The sequence below is a fragment of the Ursus arctos genome, unplaced genomic scaffold, assembly GCF_023065955.2.
Source record: "Ursus arctos isolate Adak ecotype North America unplaced genomic scaffold, UrsArc2.0 scaffold_34, whole genome shotgun sequence".
Lineage (NCBI taxonomy): Eukaryota > Metazoa > Chordata > Mammalia > Carnivora > Ursidae > Ursus > Ursus arctos.
The window spans coordinates 23,306,149-23,329,846 of record NW_026623030.1 but is presented as its reverse complement, the minus strand read 5'-3'; the positions used below and the strand labels follow the sequence as shown (position 1 = coordinate 23,329,846).

General features: G+C 40.6%; 1 protein-coding gene across 2 annotated transcripts; it reads right to left on the bottom strand.

Annotated features, from left to right (window-relative positions):
• Positions 1 to 12,909: 12,909 nt before the first annotated feature.
• On the bottom strand, positions 12,910 to 22,717 carry ARPC3 (actin related protein 2/3 complex subunit 3). Of its 2 annotated transcripts, XM_026514874.4 has the most exons (7): positions 22,615 to 22,717; positions 19,800 to 19,899; positions 17,200 to 17,276; positions 15,547 to 15,615; positions 14,162 to 14,288; positions 13,717 to 13,811; positions 12,910 to 13,235 (listed from the first exon to the last, which is right to left on the bottom strand). In XM_026514874.4, the coding sequence occupies exons 1-7, from the start codon at positions 22,618 to 22,620 to the stop codon at positions 13,173 to 13,175; spliced, it is 537 nt and encodes a 178-aa protein (XP_026370659.1). In that variant the 5' UTR covers positions 22,621 to 22,717; the 3' UTR covers positions 12,910 to 13,172. The 2 variants fall into 2 exon arrangements, with proteins under 2 accessions (XP_026370659.1, XP_057162040.1); XM_057306057.1 differs by lacking the exon at positions 15,547 to 15,615.
• Between the last annotated feature and the right edge of the window lie 981 nt (positions 22,718 to 23,698).

The following is a 23,698-nucleotide window of genomic DNA, read 5'->3' as shown; positions in this document are numbered from 1 at the left end:
AAACTTAATTGAGGTCTTTCAATGCTCTAGTGACAAACGGCACTTCAGTATGAATACATGCTCAATTGAAATAAGATGACTCGGAGAGAAATTTGTGTCTCAAAAATTAATAAAAATGTATGGTGACTTACCATAAATAGGTTAATACAGTAGAGTTGGAGGAATCTCCAACAGCTGGAGTTAAATATTTTAATCAGGCGCTAGGGGCAGTCCTAACTGCTTGCGCAGTCGGGCTTGCGCACTAGGCTGAAGGCACCACGCCCCCTTCTCTCAGGTATTATGTGTTCTGTAGGAATCAGTCTTCACCATTTGGATAGCATCCTTGAGTGCAAAAGGGTATATTTTTACCCTTTAAAATGACTCACTAGCTCAGAGTGAATAAAGGCTAGGTTGAATTTTAGCCATCCTAATATCTGTGTAGTGGTAACTTGCTGTTTTAATTTGCAGTTCCCTAATGATATATGACGTTGAGCATCGTATTTGCTATCTGTAGATCTTCTTTGGTGAGATATCTGTTCAAACCTTTAGCCCATTTTTTAAGTTTGGGTTCTTCATGGGTTGTTGTTGTTGTTTCCTATTTTAAAAAAGTTTTATTCACGTAATCTGTATATCCCACGTGGGGCTCAAACTCACAACCCCTACTGAGAGTCGAGAGCCCCATGCTCTTCTAAGTCAGCCAGGTGCCCCTGGGTTGTTTGTTTTCTTATCCTTGAGTTTTAAGGGTCTTTGTATATCTTGGATAATAATCCTTTATCAGATACATCTTTTATAAATATTTTCTCCCAGTCTGTGATTTGTCTTCTCATTCTCTTGACCACCCCCTCTCCATTAGGAAAAAATTACTTTCACTAATAATCCTGAAATGAAATGACTAGTAATGGCCAGAAAGGAAACAATGAAAATATTATCTTATTAAACTTTAAACTTTATCTAAATATGATGCTAGTTTGTGGTCCATTGAAAAAAACAAAGATGACAGTAAATTTTTAAATTAAAAATAAAGCCACTATTACAGTACAAAGGGTGAAAGATTAATACTTTTTAAATTACAAAAATGTATTTTAAAAGCTTCTATCCTACATATTGGATTAGCAAAGAAATGAATGATACAGTTTCTGCAAATTTCCCAATGGCTGTCAAAACTGATCATCTTGCATATTTGTTTTCCATAAGCAGTATAAACAGATTTGTCAATTGCTGGAACACAACCATGAAAAAACATGGAGAAAATATAAATTCATACTATTAAGTGAAAAAAGCCAATCTGAAAAAGCTACATACTATGATTCCAACTACATGACATTCTGGAAAAGATGAGACTGGGGATGATGAAAAGATCATTGGTTGCCAGAGGTTGGGAGGGTGGGGAGGAATAGGTGGAGCACAGGGAATTTTTAGGGTGGTGAAACTTCCATATGATACTATAATGGCAGATATGTCATTACACATATGTCAAAACTCAGAATGTACAATAGTCAGAGAAACCTAACAGTAAACTATGGACTTCAGGTCATAATGATGTGTCAATGTAGGTACATCAGTTGTAATAATGTACCATGCTGCTGTGGGATGTAGATAGTGTGGGAGGCTATGCCCATGGGGGATAGAGGGTATATGAGAACTCTGTATATCCCATTCAATTTTGCTCTGAAACTAAAACTGCTCTAAAAAAAAAAAAAGTTTACCAAACAAAAGAAGAAAGAAGTGGAGAGGATGTAAAAATTGACCTGTTCTGGGTGTCAAACAAGCTAGGTACACCACTGTGTCTAACATGCTTAGAACAATGGCTAGCACACAGCAAGCACTATATAAATGCCTGCTGTTATACTCTTCTCTACACTCGAAATATTTCATAATTAAAACCACATCTAATAATTGCTAAGAAGTGGAGAAAATTCAGATGTTCACCAACTGATGACTATGTAAACTAAATGTGGTATATCCGTACAGTGTGATCCTATTCAGAAAAATATTAAAAATAAAAAGAACAAACTACTAGTAACAACATGGATGAATCTCAAAAATATTATGCTAAAAATAAAATCATGCAAGATGAAAGAAGACAGACAGAAAAAATTACATAATTTCTGCCTCCATTTTAGGTTGGTTAATTGTTTTACTGTTGGTTTTTTCCTATCTGGATCTAAGAAAGATCAATTCTTGCAAGTGGTTGTGTGTCTCTTAAATTCTAAGTTCCTCCTCTCTCTCTTTTTTAAAGATATTAGTCATTTATTCTAGAGAGAGAAAGAGAGCACGAGTTGGGGGAGTGGCAGGCAGAGGGAGAAGCAGACTCCCTGCTGAGCAGGGAGCCTGATGTGGGGCTCAATCCCAGGACCCTGAAATCATGACTTGAGCTGAAGGCAGACGTATAACCGACTGAGCCACCCAGGCAGCCCTCCTCCTCTCTTTCTTTTTCCCCCTTGCATTTTATTTCTTGAAGAATGAAGCTGGTGTTTAAACCCATGAAACTGGATAAGATCATTAAGAGGATGAGTGCAGTTAGAAAAGAGGTTTGAAGACTGAGCTGTTGATAAACAGGTAAACGTTTAGTAACCGGTGAGGTGGAAGCCATAACTTGTAGCTTTTGCCAATTTTCATGGTGTAGATACTTTTTTACTATGGCCAATTGTAAGATGCCAATGGTCTAACAATCTGGTACAATTCCTTAAACACAACAATTTCTTAAAACATAACTGGCTTCAGGGGCGCTTGGGTGGCTGTCGTTAAGCGTTTGCCTTCGGCTCAGGGAGTGATCCCGGCGTTCTGGGATCGAGCCCCACATCAGGCTCCTCTGCTATGAGCCTGCTTCTTCCTCTCCCACTCCCCCTGCTTGTGTTCCCTCTCTCGCTGGCTGTCTATCTCTGTCGAATAAATAAATAAAATCTTTAAAAAAAAAATAAAAATAAAATAAAATCAACCCAAAGTAAGATAGATTCATGATCAAGTTCCATCAACCTAAGAAAAGTCAGATCATACTGGGGCACCTGAATGGTGCAGTCTCTCCCTCTCCTTCTGCCCCCCCCCCTTGTGTGCGCTCTTTTTAAAAAAAGAGTTAGATCGTACTGATTTTAATATTATCTAAAGGACATGTACAATGTTAAACTCACTTGGGACACTCGGGAGATATACCCAAGGGGACCAGGCCTCCTCTTATGGAATCATCTTCTAAAATGATAATTTTGGAACTGGAGGGGACTTTAGAAGTCATCTCACTTTTAACCTCCATTTTATTGGTGAGGAAACTGAGGCTCTGGGGTGGGTTGATGTGAACAGTTATACAGCTGGCCCTGAACATTTAAATAAGCCACTTACATACTGAATGATGTGGATACCACGGATACTGTGGAGTGTTGAATCAAATACATTAGAGGGACAATTTATAAATGCAAATGTTCTGCTCCGCTTAAGTTCATTTCCAAATGTTCAGCAGCCTCCTAAGAATGAAAATCTTTCCCAGCTGCATTAGACATTTTTCTTAGATCTGTCTTTTGTACAAGGGGAAAAACACAACACTTGTAAATTGCTCTAAGGGAAACATTACTTAACATCCCTTAAAGTGTCTCCTGGCAGTGACAGCCTTCCTTTCAAGTGGAAAAGTAACTTCAGGTCAAAGAATTTGGAGGGAATACTTAGGGCCATCTTTCCAAAGGACGTTTTCCCCTTTTCTTTCTTTCTTTTTTTTTTTTTTTTTTGGATTTTTTTTTTTAAGGATTTTATTCATTTATTCGACAGAGATAGAGACAGCCAGCGAGAGAGGGAACACAAGCAGGGGGAGTGGGAGAGGAAGAAGCAGGCTCCCAGTGGAGGAGCCTGATGTGGGACTCGATCCCATAACGCCGCCCATCACGCCGGGATCATGCCCTGAGCCGAAGGCAGACGCTTAACCACTGTGCCACCCAGGCGCCCCTCCCCTTTTCAGTAAAAGTGGCTGGCAAGGGAATATTCTGAGGTTCTAAGGTGTCCATTTTATTTACAAAATGGTCAGATAAGTAAGGCTAGAACAACTAACTCATTCAAACACAAATGCAAACTCAAGAAAGCTTGCCCCAGTCAGTGTTCAACTGCCATAAAATAAAGTTTTCTGTAGATTTTAATACTATTAGCAACCCCCTCCAAGAAACACCTATGACTCCTATGCTTTATTGATCAACGTTTCATTCTGACTAACCTTAGACTGATTCTCTGCTAATTCCTTCCATCTTCCTGATTCATAACTGCTGATTTGTCTCAGGGATCAGATTCTATTTCCCAATTCCACTAGAAGTCTTTGTTTCTATTCCTGATCTTTCACATATATTTGCACTTGCTGCTGGATTTCACCCAGGCCATCAGCTGCCCCCTCAAACTCAGTGTGCTCAGTATTAAACTCATCTCCCACGTCCCTTCCAAAGGACTCCAAGCCCAAGTCCTCGGGACAATCCCAGTTTATGTCCCCTTTCCCAAAAGAATTAACCATAGCGTGCTCTTTTACACCCAAGAGTTTGGATGACAAATTATATTGTCACTCAACCTATTTTCATGAAAGGCACTGCTATTCTTCAAGTCAACTAGACTCAAAACTTCAACCTAACCTTTAGCTGCTAAATTCAAGGTAGTCAAATCCTCTTTTAGAATGTCCCTCAAATCTCCCCTTATTCTTGCATTCCCAGTAACACCCGCTAAAACCTTACATCGGAACCATTAATAAAGCTTCTTACTCCCTGGTATCTCTCTCTCTCCCATATTCCCACCCTCCAATCCATCTAGTATAATGTAACTAACTCAATCTTATAAAAATCCTGATTTTATCCTCTCGCCACTCTGCTTGAAAATCTAAACGTAACAATTCAATGAATATTTATGGTATTTACTATGTGAGAAGCAGTCAGTATTGGCTCTCAAAAAGCTTCATTCATTCAATATATATTTGAGTGCCTACTGTATGCACCTCACCTTTGTAGGCATTGGAGCATAGTGATGATAGGCATGGCCCATGGCCATGTAAAAGAGCTTCAATAGCAATATAAGACAGTCAGATAATGGCTTAGAGAGAAGTTTTAAGGGGACATGTGATGAAATGGCAAACGGGTGTTTTTTTTTTAAAGCACCCTAAGAAACAGGAACTTGAAGAGAAACCTACACACTGATGTTCATTACAGCTTTATTCATAATGGCGAAAAGGTAGAGACAACTCACCAACAGATGAATGGGTAAACAAAATGTGGTCCATCCATACAATGAATTATTATTCAGCCATAAAGAGATTGAGTTCTGATACATGTTACAATACAGATGAACCCCTAAATCATCAAGATAAGTAAAAGAACCCAGACATAAAAGGACAAATATTGTATGATTCCCCTTGTATGAAATATCTACAATAACCAAATTCAGAGACAGAAAGTAGATAAGAGGTTACCAGGGGTTGAGAGGAAGGGGAACAGGGAGTTATTGTTTAATGGGTACAGGGTTTTGGAAATAGTGGGGATGGTTGTACATTATTAGTGTAATTAATGCCACCAAACTACACTCTTTTTTTTTTTTAAGATTTTTATTTATTTCACAGGGAGAGGGAGCACAAGCAGGGGGAGTGGCAGGTGGAGGGAGAGGGAGAAGCAGGCTCTCTGAGGAGCAGGGAGCCCGACCTGGGGCTCGATCCCAGGACTCTGGGATCATGACCTGAGCCAAAGGCAGACACTTAAGCGTCTGAGCCACCCAGGTGCCCCCAAATGACTCTCTAACAATGGCTAAAATGGAAGATTTTATGTTATATATAAAAATTAATGTAACATGGTAAAAACCATTGAATTGTGTATTTCAAGTGGGTGAATTATATGAAATTTAAATTATATTTCAATAAAACTGTTTTTGAAAAAGCACTTGAGGGGCACCTGGGTAGTACAGTCAGTTAAGCCTCCAAGTCTTTTGTTTTCCACTCTGATCATGATCTCAGGGTCATGAGATCGAGCCCTGCGTCGAGTTCCAGGCTTGGGACTCTCTTCTCTCCCTCTCCCTTTGCCCCCCTGCCCCCACCCGAGCTCGCGCTCTCTCTCTCTCTGTCAAATCAATCAATCTTTTTAAAAAAGCGCTTGAGAGGGGCTGAGAGTTGAAAAATAGATCAACATTCTCCCTCAAAAATAAATAAATAAATAAATAAATAAATAAATAAATAAATAAATAAAATAAAATAAAATAAAAAAATAAGAGCACCTGAGAGTCAAGTGCAGAAACCGTGGAATGGTTTGGAAAGGAAACAAGAGTAGGAAAAGTGATGGTTGCTCAGGCAAATGGTTCTCATGGTGGTAGATAAAAGCAAAATGGTGCCCTGGTGTGGAGAATCTGTCCTGTTGTCTTGCTAATAGAATAAAGGTTAAAGGTCTAAGCTTGACCCTGGCTCTCAAAAATGCGAGACAGCTGCTTCCCTACCATATTCTTCACCCGAAGGTTTCCTTCACAGGAGGCTTGCGTCTACATGAAATCTTCTCCAACTGACCTTAGCAATAACAGCCTGTTCTTTCTCTGAGCCTCTAGGGCTAGGCAGTCTTGCCAATCTCTGTGTTTCTTGGTTCCATCTTGTTATACACATTTCTCATCAGATGGTTAAGGTCTTGGAGAGGAGAGTTCATATTTACATTTCTTGTACATACTTTCAGTAGCGGGCACAGCCGAAGGGATACAGCAGTCTCCCGATCTTGTTGCCAGAATGCATTACTAAAAGTTGCAGTGTAGCATAGTAACCACCTTATAATGGCCAAGAGGGACAGCCCTGGGTTCAAAAGGACTTGGGTTTAATGGCCATTATTGCCAACTTTCAGGTGTGTGAGTTTGGTCAAGTAATTGAATTTCTGTACACTTCAGCTTCTTCACCTGGAAAAGGGGAGAGTACTTGTATCTGCCACAACGGTTCTTGCAAGGGTTAAACAGGATTTTAAAATGTAAAGTGTTTAACACACTGCCAGATTACCTGTAAATTGAAGCTGCAGTGTAAAAAGCAAAGAGGGAAATCATGACTGATGATTTACCTCAAAATCAACACAGAACAGATGTAGCCCTAAAATTATACTCTGCTAATGGAATGCTCTTCCAAATTTCTATAAACAAAGTGAAGGGAGAAACAAACCAAATGGCTTTTGGTGTAATAGTATCACATCCCTTTCTGGACATAGCCCTGAACTCATTAAGGTCTTCAGCACTGATAATTTTGGAGAAAAGGAAAATGCAAAAAAAAAATAATTCTCATAAATCTTGTTCAAGTATTCTCATGTAATCTTTCTACTCATGATAGTAATTAGTAGCATACTAAAATGATAAATGTAAACCGGATGCTTAAGAAAAGACAAGGTGACTGTTGTCCTTAGCCTGTTTTTGGCTGTTAATTTTTTCTAATATTTCATTTTTTATCAATCTTTTTTTAAAAAGTAGTCCCCACCCTGGTTATTAAGGTGACACATATGTGACTGAATTATAGTATGTATGACTTGGAAGGGGCAGGTCTTTGTAATTTTGCTTCTGCCCCAAGATAATCACTGTTAACGGTTTGGTGTATGTTTTCCCATAGCATTTCCTGGAGTACATACAATTAAATCAATAAAGATGGAATCACATTATAATACTTTCCTCTTTTTTTTTTTTTGACTCAACGAAGTATACCAAGATATCTTCCCATGACAGGATAGATAGAATCTTTTATTATTTTTAATGGCTGCATATTTCATTTTATGGAGGTACCACAATTTAACCAATTCTCTATGAAAAGATGACTCCAGGTGTGTGTGTGTGTGTGTGTGTGTGTGTGTTTCAGCATTCAACAATGCTCGAAGTTGAGTTGCTGGATCACAAAGAATCTAAAACTCTGATACAATTTTAAAAAGAAACAAAAAAATATAATTATTACAAAATTGCCTTCCCTAAAGAGCCATGCATACTGTGTAACAAACTTCTTTTCATGCTGGCTTTGCCTTTTGATGAAAGCTGTATTTTATAACTCACCATGCTACACTTCATGTATAATTTATTCTGGATTCTTTGGAGACTATTCTCTCAGGTGCATTAAAAAAAAACAACAACAACAACAACTCCTACTACAATATAGCACCAATGGAAAGGCTTTAGAAGCCAGGTTTTAGCTCTTATTGTCTGCAATTCCCCTGCCAACACTAATGGAACAGGCATCAGAGTGAGCAGTTGCTATCACAAGCCTTCCACAATAAAAAAACAAAAAAACCAAAAAACCCAAACAAACAAAAACTCATCTGTTATAAATAAACCTTGATATGAATAATCTTGATATGAATCACTGTGGCTTTCTTTCTTTTCTTTCTGACATGTGTCTGAGTTTGTAATAGAAGTTTAAACCCAAACACACAGAATCTGATCTTATTTAAGATTTTATTTATTTGAGAGAGAGAGAGTGAGCGAGAGAGTGAGAACAAGAGCAGGGACAGAGGGAGAGGGAGAAGCAGACTCCCCTGCTGAGCAGGGGAGCCCAATGTGGGGCTTGATCCCAGGACCTTGGAATCATGACCTGAGCCGAAGGCAGATGCTTAACCACTGAGCCATGCAGGTGCCCCTAGAATCTGACTTTAGATAACAATTTTAATTATAAAACAAAAACACGACGCAATAAAAACACTCTTTTGGCTTTAAGACTGAGCTTTCATGCGTCTGTGGAGTATGTTTTTACATACCCATAGTCCTGGGTATGTGAAATTGGTACTTAGTCCGTAACTCAGTTCTTCAGTGAACAAGATGGTTCAAGTAGATTTAACTCATGCATTACAATTATATAGTAAGCCATAAAACCAAAATGGAAATACAGTTGACCCTTGAACAACATGGGGGTTAGGGGCACTGACCCCTACTCCCCAGTCAAAAATCTGTATAACTTTTGACTCCCGAAAAACTGAACTACTCATAGCCTACTGTGGACTGGAAACCTTACCGATACCATAAACAGTCAATTAAGATGTATTTTGTGTATGTCTTTTATACTATATTCTTGTAATAAAGTAAGCTAGAGAAAATAAAATGTTTTAAAGAAAATCACAAGGAAGAGAAAATAACATTTACCGTATTGTACTTGTAAAAAATCTGCATGTAAGTGGCCCCAAGGAGTTCAAACCCATGTTGTTTAGGGTCAACTCTATTCTACATCAAGTAACACCATCAAGCTCCAGTTTTAATACGATCTGAAACTTAGTTCTGCTTCTGTATGACCTTCCCTTTGTCCTTAGTAGCACAACACAAATAATAAGGGTAGCAATGCGCTCTGCTAAAATTTTCTTCTTTCCAGACTCCTTTGTAGCTAGAGGAAAAGGAGACACAGTGCAAGTTGCTGAACAGGTTTTCTGGGAAGGATGGTTAAGGTGGCACTCAGCTGGTGTGCCCTTCAGTCCTCGCACTCTCCCCATGTCCTCCTGCCGAGCCCAGAGGAGCCGGAGCATCCAGAGACGCTCGACATGCGGCATGTTAAGGAAGGTAGAGCAAGGAGATTAATTGGAGGAGCCTGGATCTCCAATGACATCTTTATTTTTTTTTTAAGTTTTTATTTATTTTTTTAAAGATTTTATTTATTTATTTGAGAGAGAGCCAGCAAGAGAGAGCAGGAGCAGGGCAGAGCGAGAGGGAGAAGCAGACTTCCCACTGAGCAGGGAGCCCCATATGGGGCTCAAACCAGGACCCTGGGAACATGACCTGAGCCAAAGGCAGACGCTTAACTGACTGAGCCGCCCAGGCGCCCCTCCCATGACATCTTTAAATGGCTGCCCCATTCAGGGACTATTTCCAGAAACAAAAGAAAAACAAGACCCCCAACGCACTGCAAATTGTGCTTGGGGCCAAATATAATCCCAATGTAGATACAGAAACAACTGCCTCTTAAAATAAAAGCCAAACACATATAGGTTTGACAGAGATGACAGTGCAGTAACTTTGTATCTAAAGGACTCAAGGCACTTTCTGAATTATCTAATTTATAACCTTAACATACCAGGAAACATGGTCCCGTAAGTATTTGGAACAACTTACATAATAGCTACTCTGTCAGTCAAATAATGAAAACCTCTTAAATGCTAAGAACTGGCCAAATATAAAAGTGAATGTCACATAAGGACAGACAATAGAGTCCAGAAAGAAACCCACACATTTATGGTCACCTGGATTTTGACAAGGGAGCCGATTCAATTCAAAAGAGAAAGGATAGTCTTTTCAACAAATGGTACTGCAAAGAATGGATAGCTGTGCCCAAAAGAATAAAGCTGGACCTCTACCTCACATCATATATAAAAGGTAACTCAAAATGGATCAAAAAACCCAAATGTAAGAGGTGAAAGTATAAAACACTTAGGAAATAAATACTTAGGTGTCAATTGATGCTTTGGATACATGATGGTTTTTTATTTTTTTAATTAATTTTTTAAAAAGATTTCATCTATTCATTTGATAGCAAGAGAGGGAACACAAGCAAGGGGAGTGGGAGAGGGAGAAGCAGTCTCCCCCTGAGCAGGGAGCCTGATGTGGGGCTCGATCCCAGGGCCCCAAGATGCCCACACGATGGTTTTTTAAACATAACACCAAAAGCACAAGTGACCAAATTAAAAGGAGACAAATGATAATTCACCAAAATTAAAAACCTCTGTGCTGGGGCACCTGGGTGGCTCAGTCAGTTGGGCATCTGCCTTCAGCTCCCATCATGATCTTGGCGTCCTGGGATCAGGCCCCGCCTCAGGTTCCCTGCTCATGGTGGAGTCTGGTTCTCCTTTTCCTTCTCTCTCTGCCCCTCCTCTCCGCCTGTGCTCTCTCTCTCAAATAAATAAATGAAATCTTTAAAAACAAACAAAAAACCTCTGTGTTTTAAAGGACAGAAGAAAGTGAAAAAACCTTACATAAATGGGGGAAAATTTCTGCAATTCGTGTATCTGATAAGGGCCTAGTATTCAGAAGACATATAAAGAACTCCCACAACTCAACAAAAGATAAATAATTCAAGTAAAAAAAAGGTCAAATAATTTGAATAAACATTTCCCCAAAGAAAATATACAAATGGCCAATATCCACATGAAAAGATACTCAACATAGTTAGAGGAGTACAAATCAAAACCACAATGAGATACTGCTTTGTGCCCACCCAGATAGCTCTAAGTTACAACTGTTGGTGAGGACATGGAGAAATTAGAACCCGTATTGCTTGCTGTTAGAAATGTAAAATGGGGCGCCTGGGTGGCACAGTCGTTAAGCGTCTGCCTTCAGCTCAGGGCGTGATCCCGGCGTTCTGGGATCGAGCCCCACATCGGGCTCCTCCGCTGGGAGCTTGCTTCTTCCTCTCCCACTACCCCTGCTTGTGTTCCCTCTCTCGCTGGCTGTCTCTGTCAAATAAATAAAATCTTTAAAAAAAAAAAAAAAAAGAAGAAATGTAAGATGGTGCAGCCACTGTGGGAAAAATTTGCCAGTTCTTCAGAAAGTTAAACACAGGGGCGCCTGGGTGGCTCAGACGGTTAAGCATCTGCCTTCGCCTCAGGTCTCCTGGGATGGAGCCCTTCATTGGGCTGCCTGCTCAGTGAGGAGTCCGCTTCTCCCTCTCCCTCTGCCCCTCCCCTTGCTGTGCTCTTTCTCTCTAATAAACAAATAAAATCTTTGGGGAAAGAAAAAAGTTAAGTGTTACGGTATGATTCAGGGATTCCACTGGTAGGTACAGAACCAAGAGAAATGGAAACACATATGTACACACAAAAATTTGTACAGCAATGTCCCTGGCAACATTGTTCATAACAGCCCAAAAGTAGAAACCACCCAGATGTCCATAAACTGATGCATGGATAAACAAAATGGGATATATACATGTACGGGATACATATATATGCACACACACACACATATACACACTGGTTATACAATGGAATATTATTCAGCCACAGAAAGGAATGAAGTATTGGTACAGGCTGAAACATGGATGAATCCTGAAGACATTATGCTAAGTAAAAGAAGCCAGATATGAACGGACAAATGTTGGATTGCATTTATATGAGGTGTCATAATAGGCAAATTCAGAGATTGAAAGTAGAGATTACCAGGGGCTGGGGGTTATAGTCACCAGTGTTGAATGGTTAGTTTCTGTTTGGGGTACTGAGAAAGTTTTGGAAATGCATAGTGCTGATGGCTGCACAGCACTGTGAATGTAATTAATACCAGCGAACTACACACTTAAAAATGGTTAAAATGGTAATGTTATGTATGTTTTAACCACAATAAAGAAAAAGAAAAAAGGAAAGGAATGGAGAACTATTAATGTCAGTAACATGGATGAACCTTGAAAACATTATTCTAAGTGAAAGAGACCAGACACAAAAGGCCACATGTTATATGATCCCATTATGGGAAATGTCCACAAGAGGCAAATCCATAGAGACAGAAAGTAGATCAGAGGTCGCTGGGGCTGATGGAGGTGGGGGTGGTCGGGAGAGGAAAAGAATGGGGTGGTGATTGCCACTGAATTGTATACTTTGTTCTTTATTTATTTATTTAGGTAGGCTCCACACCCAGCATGGAGCCCAATGAGGGGCTTGAACTCACGATCCTGAGATCAAGACCTGAGTTGAGATCAAGAGTCAGAGGGCACCTAGGTGGCTCAGTCGCTAAGCATCTGCCTTCAGCTCAGGGCGTGATCCCAGGGTCCTGGGGTCGAGCCCCACATCAGGCTCCTTGCTCTGCTGGGAGCCTGCTTCTTCCTCTCCCACTCCCCCTGCTTGTGTTCCCACTCTCGCTGGCTGTCTCTCTCTCTGCCAAATAAATAAATAAAATCTTTAAAAAAGAAAAAAGAAAAAAAGTCAGATGCTCGACCGACTGAGCCACCCAGGTACCCCAGTATTGTACACTTTAAAAGGGTGAATATTATCTCTAAAAACTTTAAGTGAATGTCAAAGATAAGCAATAAAGTTTTTTGACATGGAATGTTAGAAATTTCTTTATTCTTACTTATTCTTATTAAGCACCAGCTTAATACTGCAGAAAATTTCAAATCACCCTCTGACAACCCATTCTTCCCTCCCCCACCCAAATTCTTGATAAAGAGCTCTTCAAGTGAAGACATGATCTCTTCTCTCTTCTGTATAAAACTTTATCAAATAAAGGCAAAGAACTGTGTACATCTTGCTGTAAAATGCTGCCCACAGCTTAGAAAGTGTCTGCCCAGGCTCCTTTCACTGTCCAGGTCCTGAAAGACTCTTGTTCATGAACTGTCTCTTCACAAAGCAAGTCCACCACTAACAAGAGGGGATAAAACAGAATGAACAGTGGTGGTCAAATCACAATGCAAGTTCAAGGTAAGGTCAGGGTAGGAATTTATATAACAACAAAATTTAATTTTGGCCTGTCATCCCTTATGTTATAAACTTCTTGAAAACACATGTAAAAAGTGGTGTTTGTTTGTTTTTATCACATCAGTCAAAATTATGACCAAAAAAAATGTAATACGGTCAAGATATCTCACACAAAAAATCTCCCCTATGGGTTTACAATGCCCTAACATAAGAGCATGCAAATAAAACTGTTTATTACCTGCAATTCATTATGCAGCGTGACTCACTGAATCCCTACTGTGTACTAGGCACATACTCGGAGTTAAGCAACACTGCAATGCAGAAACTGGAAGTATTCTCGCCATAGAAAACCTTAGTTTGTTTAATGGTAGCTACATGATAAAAGGTTATTTATGAACTAAATAGGTAAAGAAGAGGATCTTACCTTGCTAGGTTTATCATTCTGAGGGTCAAAAACTTTCTCACAAAGTCTCAGTCCAGTCTCTTGTCTCAGCTGCTGTAAGTAGGCCCTCATCACCTCTAAAATAAGGAGCAGGCAGAACAATAAAAGAACCCTGAGAACACCTCCCTCCTGTGCTGGTCGCTGGTCTGTACAATGATGTGGGTGATACACTTCTGCACATTCAAACAGGAGGAAGCAACAGAAATGACAGCCCCAATGGTTTTATAACTATTTTGGTTCAAAAGATTCTCTATGTGTTATATTTGTTGCCAAGAATCTTTTGTGAGAGTGACTGGTAAGATAACATCCATGCTAATAATTCCACTCTCAACCTGTACACCAATCAAGACAAGGAAAGGACGGGGGTAAAAAGCCAAATGGAGGAAATCTTGTGCCATAGAGAGGGAGGTAGAAACCCTGTTCTTACCATCTTCCTGTTTGTTTGCAGGTTTGGCATAAATTGCATTAAGTGGAAAACCAGGCTCTCCAGGAATGGGAAAATTAGTGATTCCCAGCGTGTACATTTCTTTTTCGCCTTGGCTTTTGGAATTGCACTAAAAAAAAATTACACACACGCACTTTACAGAGAAAAGGATAACAACATCCAATTTGTAATTTTTTTAGTCTAAGTAGATATGCTTGGGATTACTAATGTTTTTGGGTACCCTTCTGCAATCCAGGGAAGGCTGTGGACGCCTCAGAATAATGTTTTATTCATTTATTTGTTTTATTTATTTATTTTAAAAATTTTATTCATTTATTTGTCAGAGAGAGTAAGCGAGTGTAAGCAGAGGGAGCGGCAGACAGAGGGAGAAGCAGGCTCCCTGCCAAGGAGCCTGATGTGGGGCTCGATCCCAGGACGCTGGGATCATGATCTGAGCCGAAGGCAGATGCTTAACTGACTGAGCCACCCAGGCATCCCCAGAATAATGTTTTAAATGAATACAATAAAATACACAAAATTACAAAAGAAATCAATTATAATCAAACACAATAATTACAATATTAAAAAGCCATATTTATGACACACTCATACATGTGCTTCTTTATTAATGCACAAAATGACAAGATCCAGGCAATGGGCCTAAGAACCAAAATTTGAAGTAGTAAGGCATGAAAATAAAATTTTCAAATATCTTCAACTCTAAATGTAATATGAAAATGCTGTGGGGGAACCTGGGTAGCTCAGTAAATTAAGCGTCTGCCTTCGGCTTAGGTCGTGACCCAGGGTCCTGGGATCCAGCCGCAGATCGGGTTCCCTGCAAGCAGCGAGGCTGCTTCTCCCTCTCCCACTCCCCCTGCTTGTGCTCCCACTCTTTCTCTCTCTCTCTCTCTGTCAAATGAATAAATAAAATCTTAAAAAAAAAAAAAAAGGAAAATGCTGTGATTTCTAATGGAGAAAAAGTCACAGGTATGGCTAATGCTACTGTGGGTTGTTGCCTACATTAATAACTAAAGTAAATGCTAAATCTCAGTTACAAGGTAGTGAAAAGAGAGACGTAGTCTTTTCCCACTCAAGCTCACGAACCCTTGAGTTATATCCTTGGCTCAGAGGTTCTTAACCTGGGGTTAAGATTTCTGTCTTGGGAAAATACATGCAAAGCCTTAAAACGCCAGCCCCATATCTTCTCATTAGTCGACTAAACTACAAGTTTAGAATCCACATTCAGATTTTTCTCTTAGGTCCATGCTCTAAGTGGGAGGAAGTATTGTCTACTTGTCCTTAAAGTCTCAACGAGTCCAAACAGCTAGGAGAGTGAACATGTATTAGTACTGTGTTTTTCTGAGAGACAATCATCCCAGTTTAATTACCTTCTGGAGTTTCTTTAGACACTCAGAAATGTAGAGAGTTATATATATCAAGGTTCTATCAGCTTCATTCTGCAGGGGCGTGGGGTGGGGGGGTCAGGGAGGGAGGAACAGAAGTTAAAAACAGTCCTGATCAAAACATAACTATCACATGCAATAAATGAATTCAAGCTTTGTCTCTTGAGTATCACCTGAAAACTGCTCAGGCATAGTTCCTACAGCATCAACAGTTCCCACTCACCACATGCAGTCCTCCCCAGCCAACTTCTGTCCGCTCTGGGGGAGGGAGCCACCTCCTGCCATCCTGAGCTGTGGGGCTGCTCCTGTTCACCTCGGCTACCCTGCCTCTGGGTCCCAGGGAGCTGTGCCAACAGCCCCCCTCTCCGTGTAGGAAGGAGAGTTCAACAGAGCCGCCCGGAGAACCTGAGGTGCACCATATGGCCGGCTAACTGTTAAAACCCTTTCACTTCAGGATCTCTGCCGAGAACAAAAGCATTCCCGACTCTAAAGCAGGAAACAACTATTTCACGTGTGTCTTGTTCTTGAAGAGCTCTAAGAGCCCACCTCTTGATCTAACCAAAAGGAAAATGTGAAGACTGGATGTTGAGCAGAAGTGGCATGTACTTCAGGTCAGATTTTACACAGATTTACAGTTAAAAAAACAAACAAACTACACCTGCCCCTATTTTTAAGAGCATATGACATTCAGAAGAGAACGAAATGTGGCAGAATTATATTTATTTACACCTACTACAAACATCACACTTAGACCAAGCATTAAATACAAAAAACACTGTGAATATCATAGGATGTTTAGACTACAACTTGTAGACCAAGAGCCTGCAAACAAAAATTTCACACCCTGTTTGACTCCACAAGGTCAAAGTTTGGCAAGGAGAGGATGAAGTTCCATATTCTAGAATATTATCAAGAAAAGTTGTTGACATTCTTGTACCTTGCTCATAGGAAGAACTCAGAAAAGTTCTTTTTTCCACTTCCCCTCTCCTTTTCTGCCACACACTTTCTAAACTTCCTTTTGACCTCATTCCTCACAAGAACTAAGAGCAGAAAAGAAAAAAGGGTAGTTGAGGGAAGGGTCAGGATCACTGAACTTTATTTCTCCATCTCAGGTCCAGGACACAAAAGTATATAAAAATAACACAGCTACAATGTAGAATTTTTGGTTTTGGACTGGTGCATAGTAGGTGCTTTATTAATGTTGAATGAATAAAAAATGTCTAGATCATGGGTTGGCAAACTTCCTCTATAAAAGACCAAACATTAAATATTTTAGGTTTTGTGGGCCAAATAGTCTTTGTCACAACTGTTCAACCCAGCTGCTGTGGCATGAAAGCAGCTATAGAGAATATATTAAAAAATGAATGTGGCTGTGTTCCAATAAAACTTTATTTAGAAAAAGAGGCAGTGGGCCAGATTTGGCCCTCAGGCTATAGTTTGCTGACCTCTGGTACAGACTTTGGAGGAAAAGTAAGAAACTAATATTGATACAGCATCTAATATTAAGCCCTATTCTGAGTTTTTAAGGTTATACAAACTCATTCAATTTTATTTACTTCTCAGAACAACCCTGATCGCCAGGTAGATTATTATCCCCATCAGAAAACTAAATTAAATATTAAAAGCTCTATACTTTACCTTAATTTCATAGTTTTTGAAGAAGACATTGGCCTTGAAGTAATAGATGGCTTCATCCACAATATCTGTATCTTTTGCTAAACAGGACACAAGGGGGGAAAGGCAGAGAACATTAGCTAAATGTAAAAATAATATTTAACGAAGCTATAGAGAAAAAACGCCAGTTCCATGGTCAAAAGTCTTGGAGTTGAGTAAAATAAAATGAGGCCACTGAAACGTAAGGTCTTTAGAAACAATTTCTAGAAAAATAAGCACATGGTTTAGTCTGATAGCTATATTGTTTTTATAAAAAAATATACTCATTAGAAACAAATTAATCAGTACAGAAAAATATTTTATTCTCACCTTAAATCTCACTACCTAAAAATAACTACTATTAACATTTGGTGAACATCATTTCAGACATCTCTCAACACATTTATAAAAATAGACTGAGACAGACTAACTTTGATAAAATGCTGTTTAAAAATAAAAAGTATTCAATGTAATTTTATATGAATTACCATACTGCAATTTCGGGGGAAAAGATCTCAATTGTCATTTAGGAACACACTGGGTTCACACATACGTCTCTTTTTATGAAAACTGTGACTTAAAATATACTTGGTACAAGCTGTTCTAGGTGGCTAGAGACTGAGAAAAGCCAGAAATACTGCTGTGACAAAGACAGATCTTATTATACAATTTCTTCGGGAGTTTTTTGTTTCCCTTTTCTTATTTTAAAAAGGTCAAAATCCCAGGGTCTTGATATCCGGCAGGCGGTTGCAGCAACGCAGAGACAGTCCCCCCCCCCTCCCCCGAGTTATTTATATTTCTTGTCCATGACTGCTATTCCTCTCACACAGCAGAAATGCAAAGTAATCCTGGAGGTTTAGTACTCTGTGATTCAGCTGTCTTTAACCCTGCTTGTTCCCCTGCTAAAGAATTTCAACAGAATTCTAACTCTAGACTCCTGTTCTTGCAATTTTCTTATCTGCAGAAAGGAAGTGTCCTCAGAGGATTCAATGTCTACAAACCCAGCTAGTTCTTCTAAATGTAACATTGTCGGGGTGAGGGGTAGGCTATAATCTTTGGAACCTAGAAGGGTGTTTGGCACATAAAGGTGTTAAAAAGGTGTCTGTGAATGTAAATAAATGAATTTGATTAATGCTAACAGTTATTTAGCTCACAGCATAGGCTTGTACTCCTTTATGATTCCAGTTTAGTTCTAATCCTGTTCCCTGGGAAAGAGTAACAGGTCATTCCCTGTCTACAGAAACCATGAAGATCTGGTTTCTTAGGGTCCTGTTCTCCCTCAAGGGCCCATGAATTGTTGCAAAGGTGGTAATTAGATAGACTCCATCCTTGGTCAACTGTATCTTCCGATATGCTACATGGTATTCTGTAAAGATCTGAGAAAGGTTCTTCTCAAAAAATCTGGGCCAACATTGATTTTTTATTTTTTTGCACTGTAATTCTTTTAGATTATTTTTCTTCTTTGGTCTTTTTTTTTTTTTTGGTCCCCATCTGTTCCTTTTCCTTCATCTTGGAATCAAGCAAAAACTGTGGTGACTCACCAAATTTATTTAATTTACTGAGCTTTCAACTGATGTTAAAAACAAAATTAAAAAGAGGTCACGTCAAATAGTCTGGTAAAGGAATGAAGATGGGGTCAGTACAAAATTGGCAATAAAAACCACAGTCTTAAAAACCTTGAATGGAACTCAGTGCAAATGCTTTCTGGGTGCAGGGAAATGATGTCTAATTTAATACAAATTATACTGCTGGCAGAACATCTCAGAATGTGTCAGAAGAGACTAAAAAGAATGGGGCTTTCTAAACAGTAAGAAATGGTTCGAAAAAAGAGAAAGTGAGTATCAAAAAAGAAAGCAAAGATACAAAATTAAGCAAGAGAGGGGCGCCTGGGTGGCGCAGTCGTTAAGCGTCTGCCTTCGGCTCAGGGCGTGATCCCGGTGTTCTGGGATCGAGCCCCACATCAGGCTCCTCTGCTGTGAGCCTGCTTCTTCCTCTCCCACTCCCCCTGCTTATGTTCCCTCTCTCGCTGCCTGTCTCTATCTCTGTCAAATAAATAAAATAAAATCTTAAAAAAAAAAAAGGAAAAGAAAAGCAAGAGAAAGAATGTATAATGTTATATAGGACACTTAAGATTTAAGATAGGGGTACTGCTGAAAATGAAGATCTTGAAGAATGAATAAAGGAAGTAGATACAGATGAGGGAAGGGGTCAAAATGTTTTGTTTTTTTCCACCAGTCTTACGACAGAAAAAGGATGGGGACACGGTATTCTATAGAAGTAACAGCATTAGATCCCTTTGTAAGATCTGAGAGTGACGACAGAACAGTGTCAAGAATTAAGCATATTTCCTCTTCCCTCTCAACAAAATATCCATAACTCAGCAGCAATAATACACTTTCTTACTAGATATAACATATGCTCATGATCTTGAAAGGTCTAGAATGCTATCTACCAAGCAAACAGAAAATACAAGAGCAGTCTGAGACAAAGGACTGAGCTAAGAATTTGCTGATTTGATAATGTCAGAGAGTTGCTAGATGTTTCCTACTAAAATCTGAAAATAATGGAAAGAAGTTTCAACTTACTCTCTCTAGGGGCAGGTCCTTTGAACTGACTTCTGATGGGCAACAGTGCCATGTTTCCAATGAGTTTGGTGTCAGGGTCCATGAGAGAAGAGTGGTAAGCCTGTAGTGGCAAGCCAGGTACGAATATGGAGATAAAGAGAGCAAATGTCAGCAGGGAAGACAAGTAACATTTCTCCAGAGGATAAAAGAGGAACCCACCCAAGACTAACTAGGAGAGGAGGAAAAGGGATGGTAGCAGCGATATGCTGAAGCTCGCTCTTACCTGCTCATGAAAATTGAATGTTAAATTTTGAGCAATTTTTGAATTTTTATGTATTTTATTTTAATTTTTTTTAAGACTTTATTTATTTGAGAGAGAGTGAGAGTGAGAGAGCACAAGCAGGTGGGGGAGCAGCAGAGGGAGACTGTGAAGCAGGATCTTCACCAAACAGGGAGCCCAATGTGGGGCTCGATCCCAGGACCCCGAAATCATGACTGGAGCTGAAGGCAGACACCTAATCGACTGAGCCACCCAGGCACCCCTTGAGCAATTTTAAAAATTTTTATTTATTTAAGTAATCTCTACACCCCACGTGGGGCTTGAACTCACAACCCTGAGATCAAGAGTTGCATGCTTTTCTGACTGAGCCAGCCAGGCACGCCTGAATTTTGAGGAATTTTTACAAATTTTGAGGCAAGCTGTTGTTAAACACAGCCATTACTAAAAATTAAATTACATAAATTTGCAACTAAAAAAATTATATAAAAAACAAAGGTAATAAATACTCAAAATTCATTACTCTTATTTTAAAAAATTATTTTACTATTGCCTATGATCTTAAGGTTATTTATAGCTTTTGTATCTTTGTGGCAGAAATACTATGTAATGTGTGTGCTACTGCACATCTTCCAATTCCATGTTCAACGACATCACATTGGTAACCGGTGGGAGTATTTATGCTATAAAAATAGGCAGACATTATACAAATCAGGGGTGGACCCCCCCCCCCCCCAGCTATAATTAAACCAGAACCCAAGCACTGGCTTTTCAGTTCTGCCACTTCCTGGTGTGTTTGACCAAGACATCACTTTTCTTCTCTTAGCCTGTTTCCAAATTTATAAAATGAAGAGTTATCTACTGTCCTCAGTGGGTAGGTGTGAGTTAAAGGAGCAGAGGAAATCACACTTATTATGAGAGCAATTTGTATGCTGATTCCTAGTTCTGCTTTTTACAAGATGTTTGGCTTTTAGTAACACAAGAAGCATACCTGTGTTTCATTCATATATTCGTACGCATATATTCACATATTCATTCACCCACCAAATGATTATCAAGCACTTTCTCTGTGCAAGACATGGTGATAAAATGGTATGCAAGGCCAGCACGCTCTCTGCCCTTGAAGAAACTTCAAGCTTAATGGAAGAGGCAGATATTAAATAAGTAATCATAGGGAAGTCCAGGAATGAGCACAGGACTTTAAAGTCCTAGCTTAAAATCTGGCTTTACCTCTAGTACTTCAACCTTGGGTAAGTTACTATACTATTCTGAGCCTCAATTTCCTCCTCTGCAAAATGGGAACAGTAAGTATCTACTTTCCAGGGTCACTGTGAGGATTAAATGGGATAATATACACACAGTGTGTAGCTCAGGGCCTGTCTGGCACACGTCAGGAGTGGAATGGTACCAACGGGATGCATTAAGTATTTCTAACTATGGCTTGCTCCTTTTTGTCACAAAACTTCATGGCATTTGTCACTACCTAAAACTATCTTAGGGGTGCCCGGGTGGCTCAGTCGGTTAAGCCACAGACTCTTGATTTAGGCTCAGGTCACGATCTCAGGGTGGCGGGATAGAGCCCCTCAGGGGGCTCCAGGCTCTGCACTCAGCGTCAGAGTCTGCTTGTCCCTCTCCCTCTGCTCCCCCCCCCCAGCCTGCTCGCACTTTCTCTCTCTCAAAAAAAATCTTTAAAACTATCTTTTTTTTTCTTTATTTACATTTACATGTTTGTCTCTCTCCCCTTTAGAAGGTAAACTCCTTGAGTGTAGGGATTTGTTAGCCTTATTCGCTGCTGTAACAGTTCTTGGCATGCAGCAGGTGCTCGGTAATGTTTTTTGTGTGAGTAATAGCATTATTGAACCTCCTTTTGCTCATCTGCAAAATGGAGACCATGATGGCGATAAATTCACCCCACCAGACTGGCTGTCAGAAATAAAGGACAACCAGACTACAATCAATTTTACTCCTACTCTGATGCATATGAAAACAGAAACAGACATTTGCGTCTGCTCTGGCGGCCCTACGCCCAGCACATAAGGGTGGCCACCAGTGCCCGGGCGACAGAGGAGGAGTCCGGGAAGTGGAGTCTGACAGTGACAAGCAGCGGGAGGGCCCTGGGGCTGAGGAGGAAGTGGGCCTGCGGGCGGGGGGGGGGGGGGGGGAGAAGCCGGACCCTAGACTTGAGAAATGAAAAATAAAAAGCACAGCCCTTGGCTTCTCGGCTCTAGTGAATCTTTGGGGATCCTGACGGAGTCGAGGAGTACAGAAAGAGCGAGAGATGGGGTCGGCACTGGAGCTAAGGGGGCGAGAGGGGCCGGCAGCCTCCTCTGCACGCTCAGGGTCTCTGGCCCACTCTGCCGCGGCCCCGTCCCCTCCTGGCCGACACCCCCGGGCCGACCCAATCCTACAGCTACCGGCCCCCTTTCCTCGCTTCTCGCCTTCTCAGGCTCCGCTTCTTCTCTGCCCTCCTCGGCCCGCTTCTCTCAGTTCACGCACGATTTCTCGCCGCTACCCCTCTAGCTCTCGTCATCCCCCCACACCGCGAATTGGCCCCCCTACCGGCATCCTGGCGGGCCCCGGGTTTCAAGCTAGACGAGGAGGTTGGGGCTCGAGCGCGGCGCTTCCGGTCCGGCGGCCCGGGCGGGGTAGGCGGAAGTTAGACGGAAGGGGAGGGTGAGGGGAAGACGCGGCACTTCCGGTCTTGCTGTCCCGCCGCAGGCTGCTGCGGCTGCGCACGGTCGAAGGGACACCAGAGGGCGCCCGAGCACTAGGCAGGGGCTGTGAGTGCTGCGCATGCGTAAAGTGTGCGCGAACTGGGGCTACATCTTGGGTTACAGAATCATTGGTTTTTCCTCAGAGTTCATCTTTTCAGTGAAGCATTCCCTGGATCACACTATTTTAAATTCAACCCCACTCCACTCCCCTGCGTCATCCTTTTTTCCCTCTTTTTTCCTTAGTTAGGACTCTTATTATTTAGCTTTTGGTATTTGTTTCTTTATCTATGTGAACGTCAAAAAGGCTGGCATTTTGTCCGTTTGGGACACTACTGCATCCCCAGCGCCTGTAATGGTGATGTACGTAGTAAGCATCAATAAAGATCTGATGAGTGAATGAATGAACCCAACTGGTTCGTTCTGGATTTAACAATGGGTAAAGGGGAGTGCTCTGCAAAGGGCTTTATGTATTACACTGTAGTTCAATTTTTGTGTGTAAAAATTGAGAAAGTGGACTCTGGATTTGAATCCCAGCTCCGATATTTACTAGCAGTGTAATTCTGAGCAAGTTAATTAACCTCTCTATGCCTCTGTTTCCTGAAAATGGAGATAATAGTACTTACCTCATTGTTTCCTGAGGGTGAAATGAATTACATGTAAAATGCTTAAAACTCACATGCCTGGAACATCCTGAAAGTGCAGTTTTTGTACCTATTACTGGAAAGCACTTCATGTGTTAGTTTGTAAACTGGCCCTTGTACACAGTGTAAGGACAGACTGAAGAGGCAGACAAATCCGGATGTATACAGGTGATGGTTTTAATAAGCGAGGGAACTTACTTGTGAGGCTTATCGTTAAAGGCTTTTGTGTCCCCTTAGTGCCTGCAGTTCTTGGTCATGCTACTTTGAAGAATGAAGAGGTAGACCAGA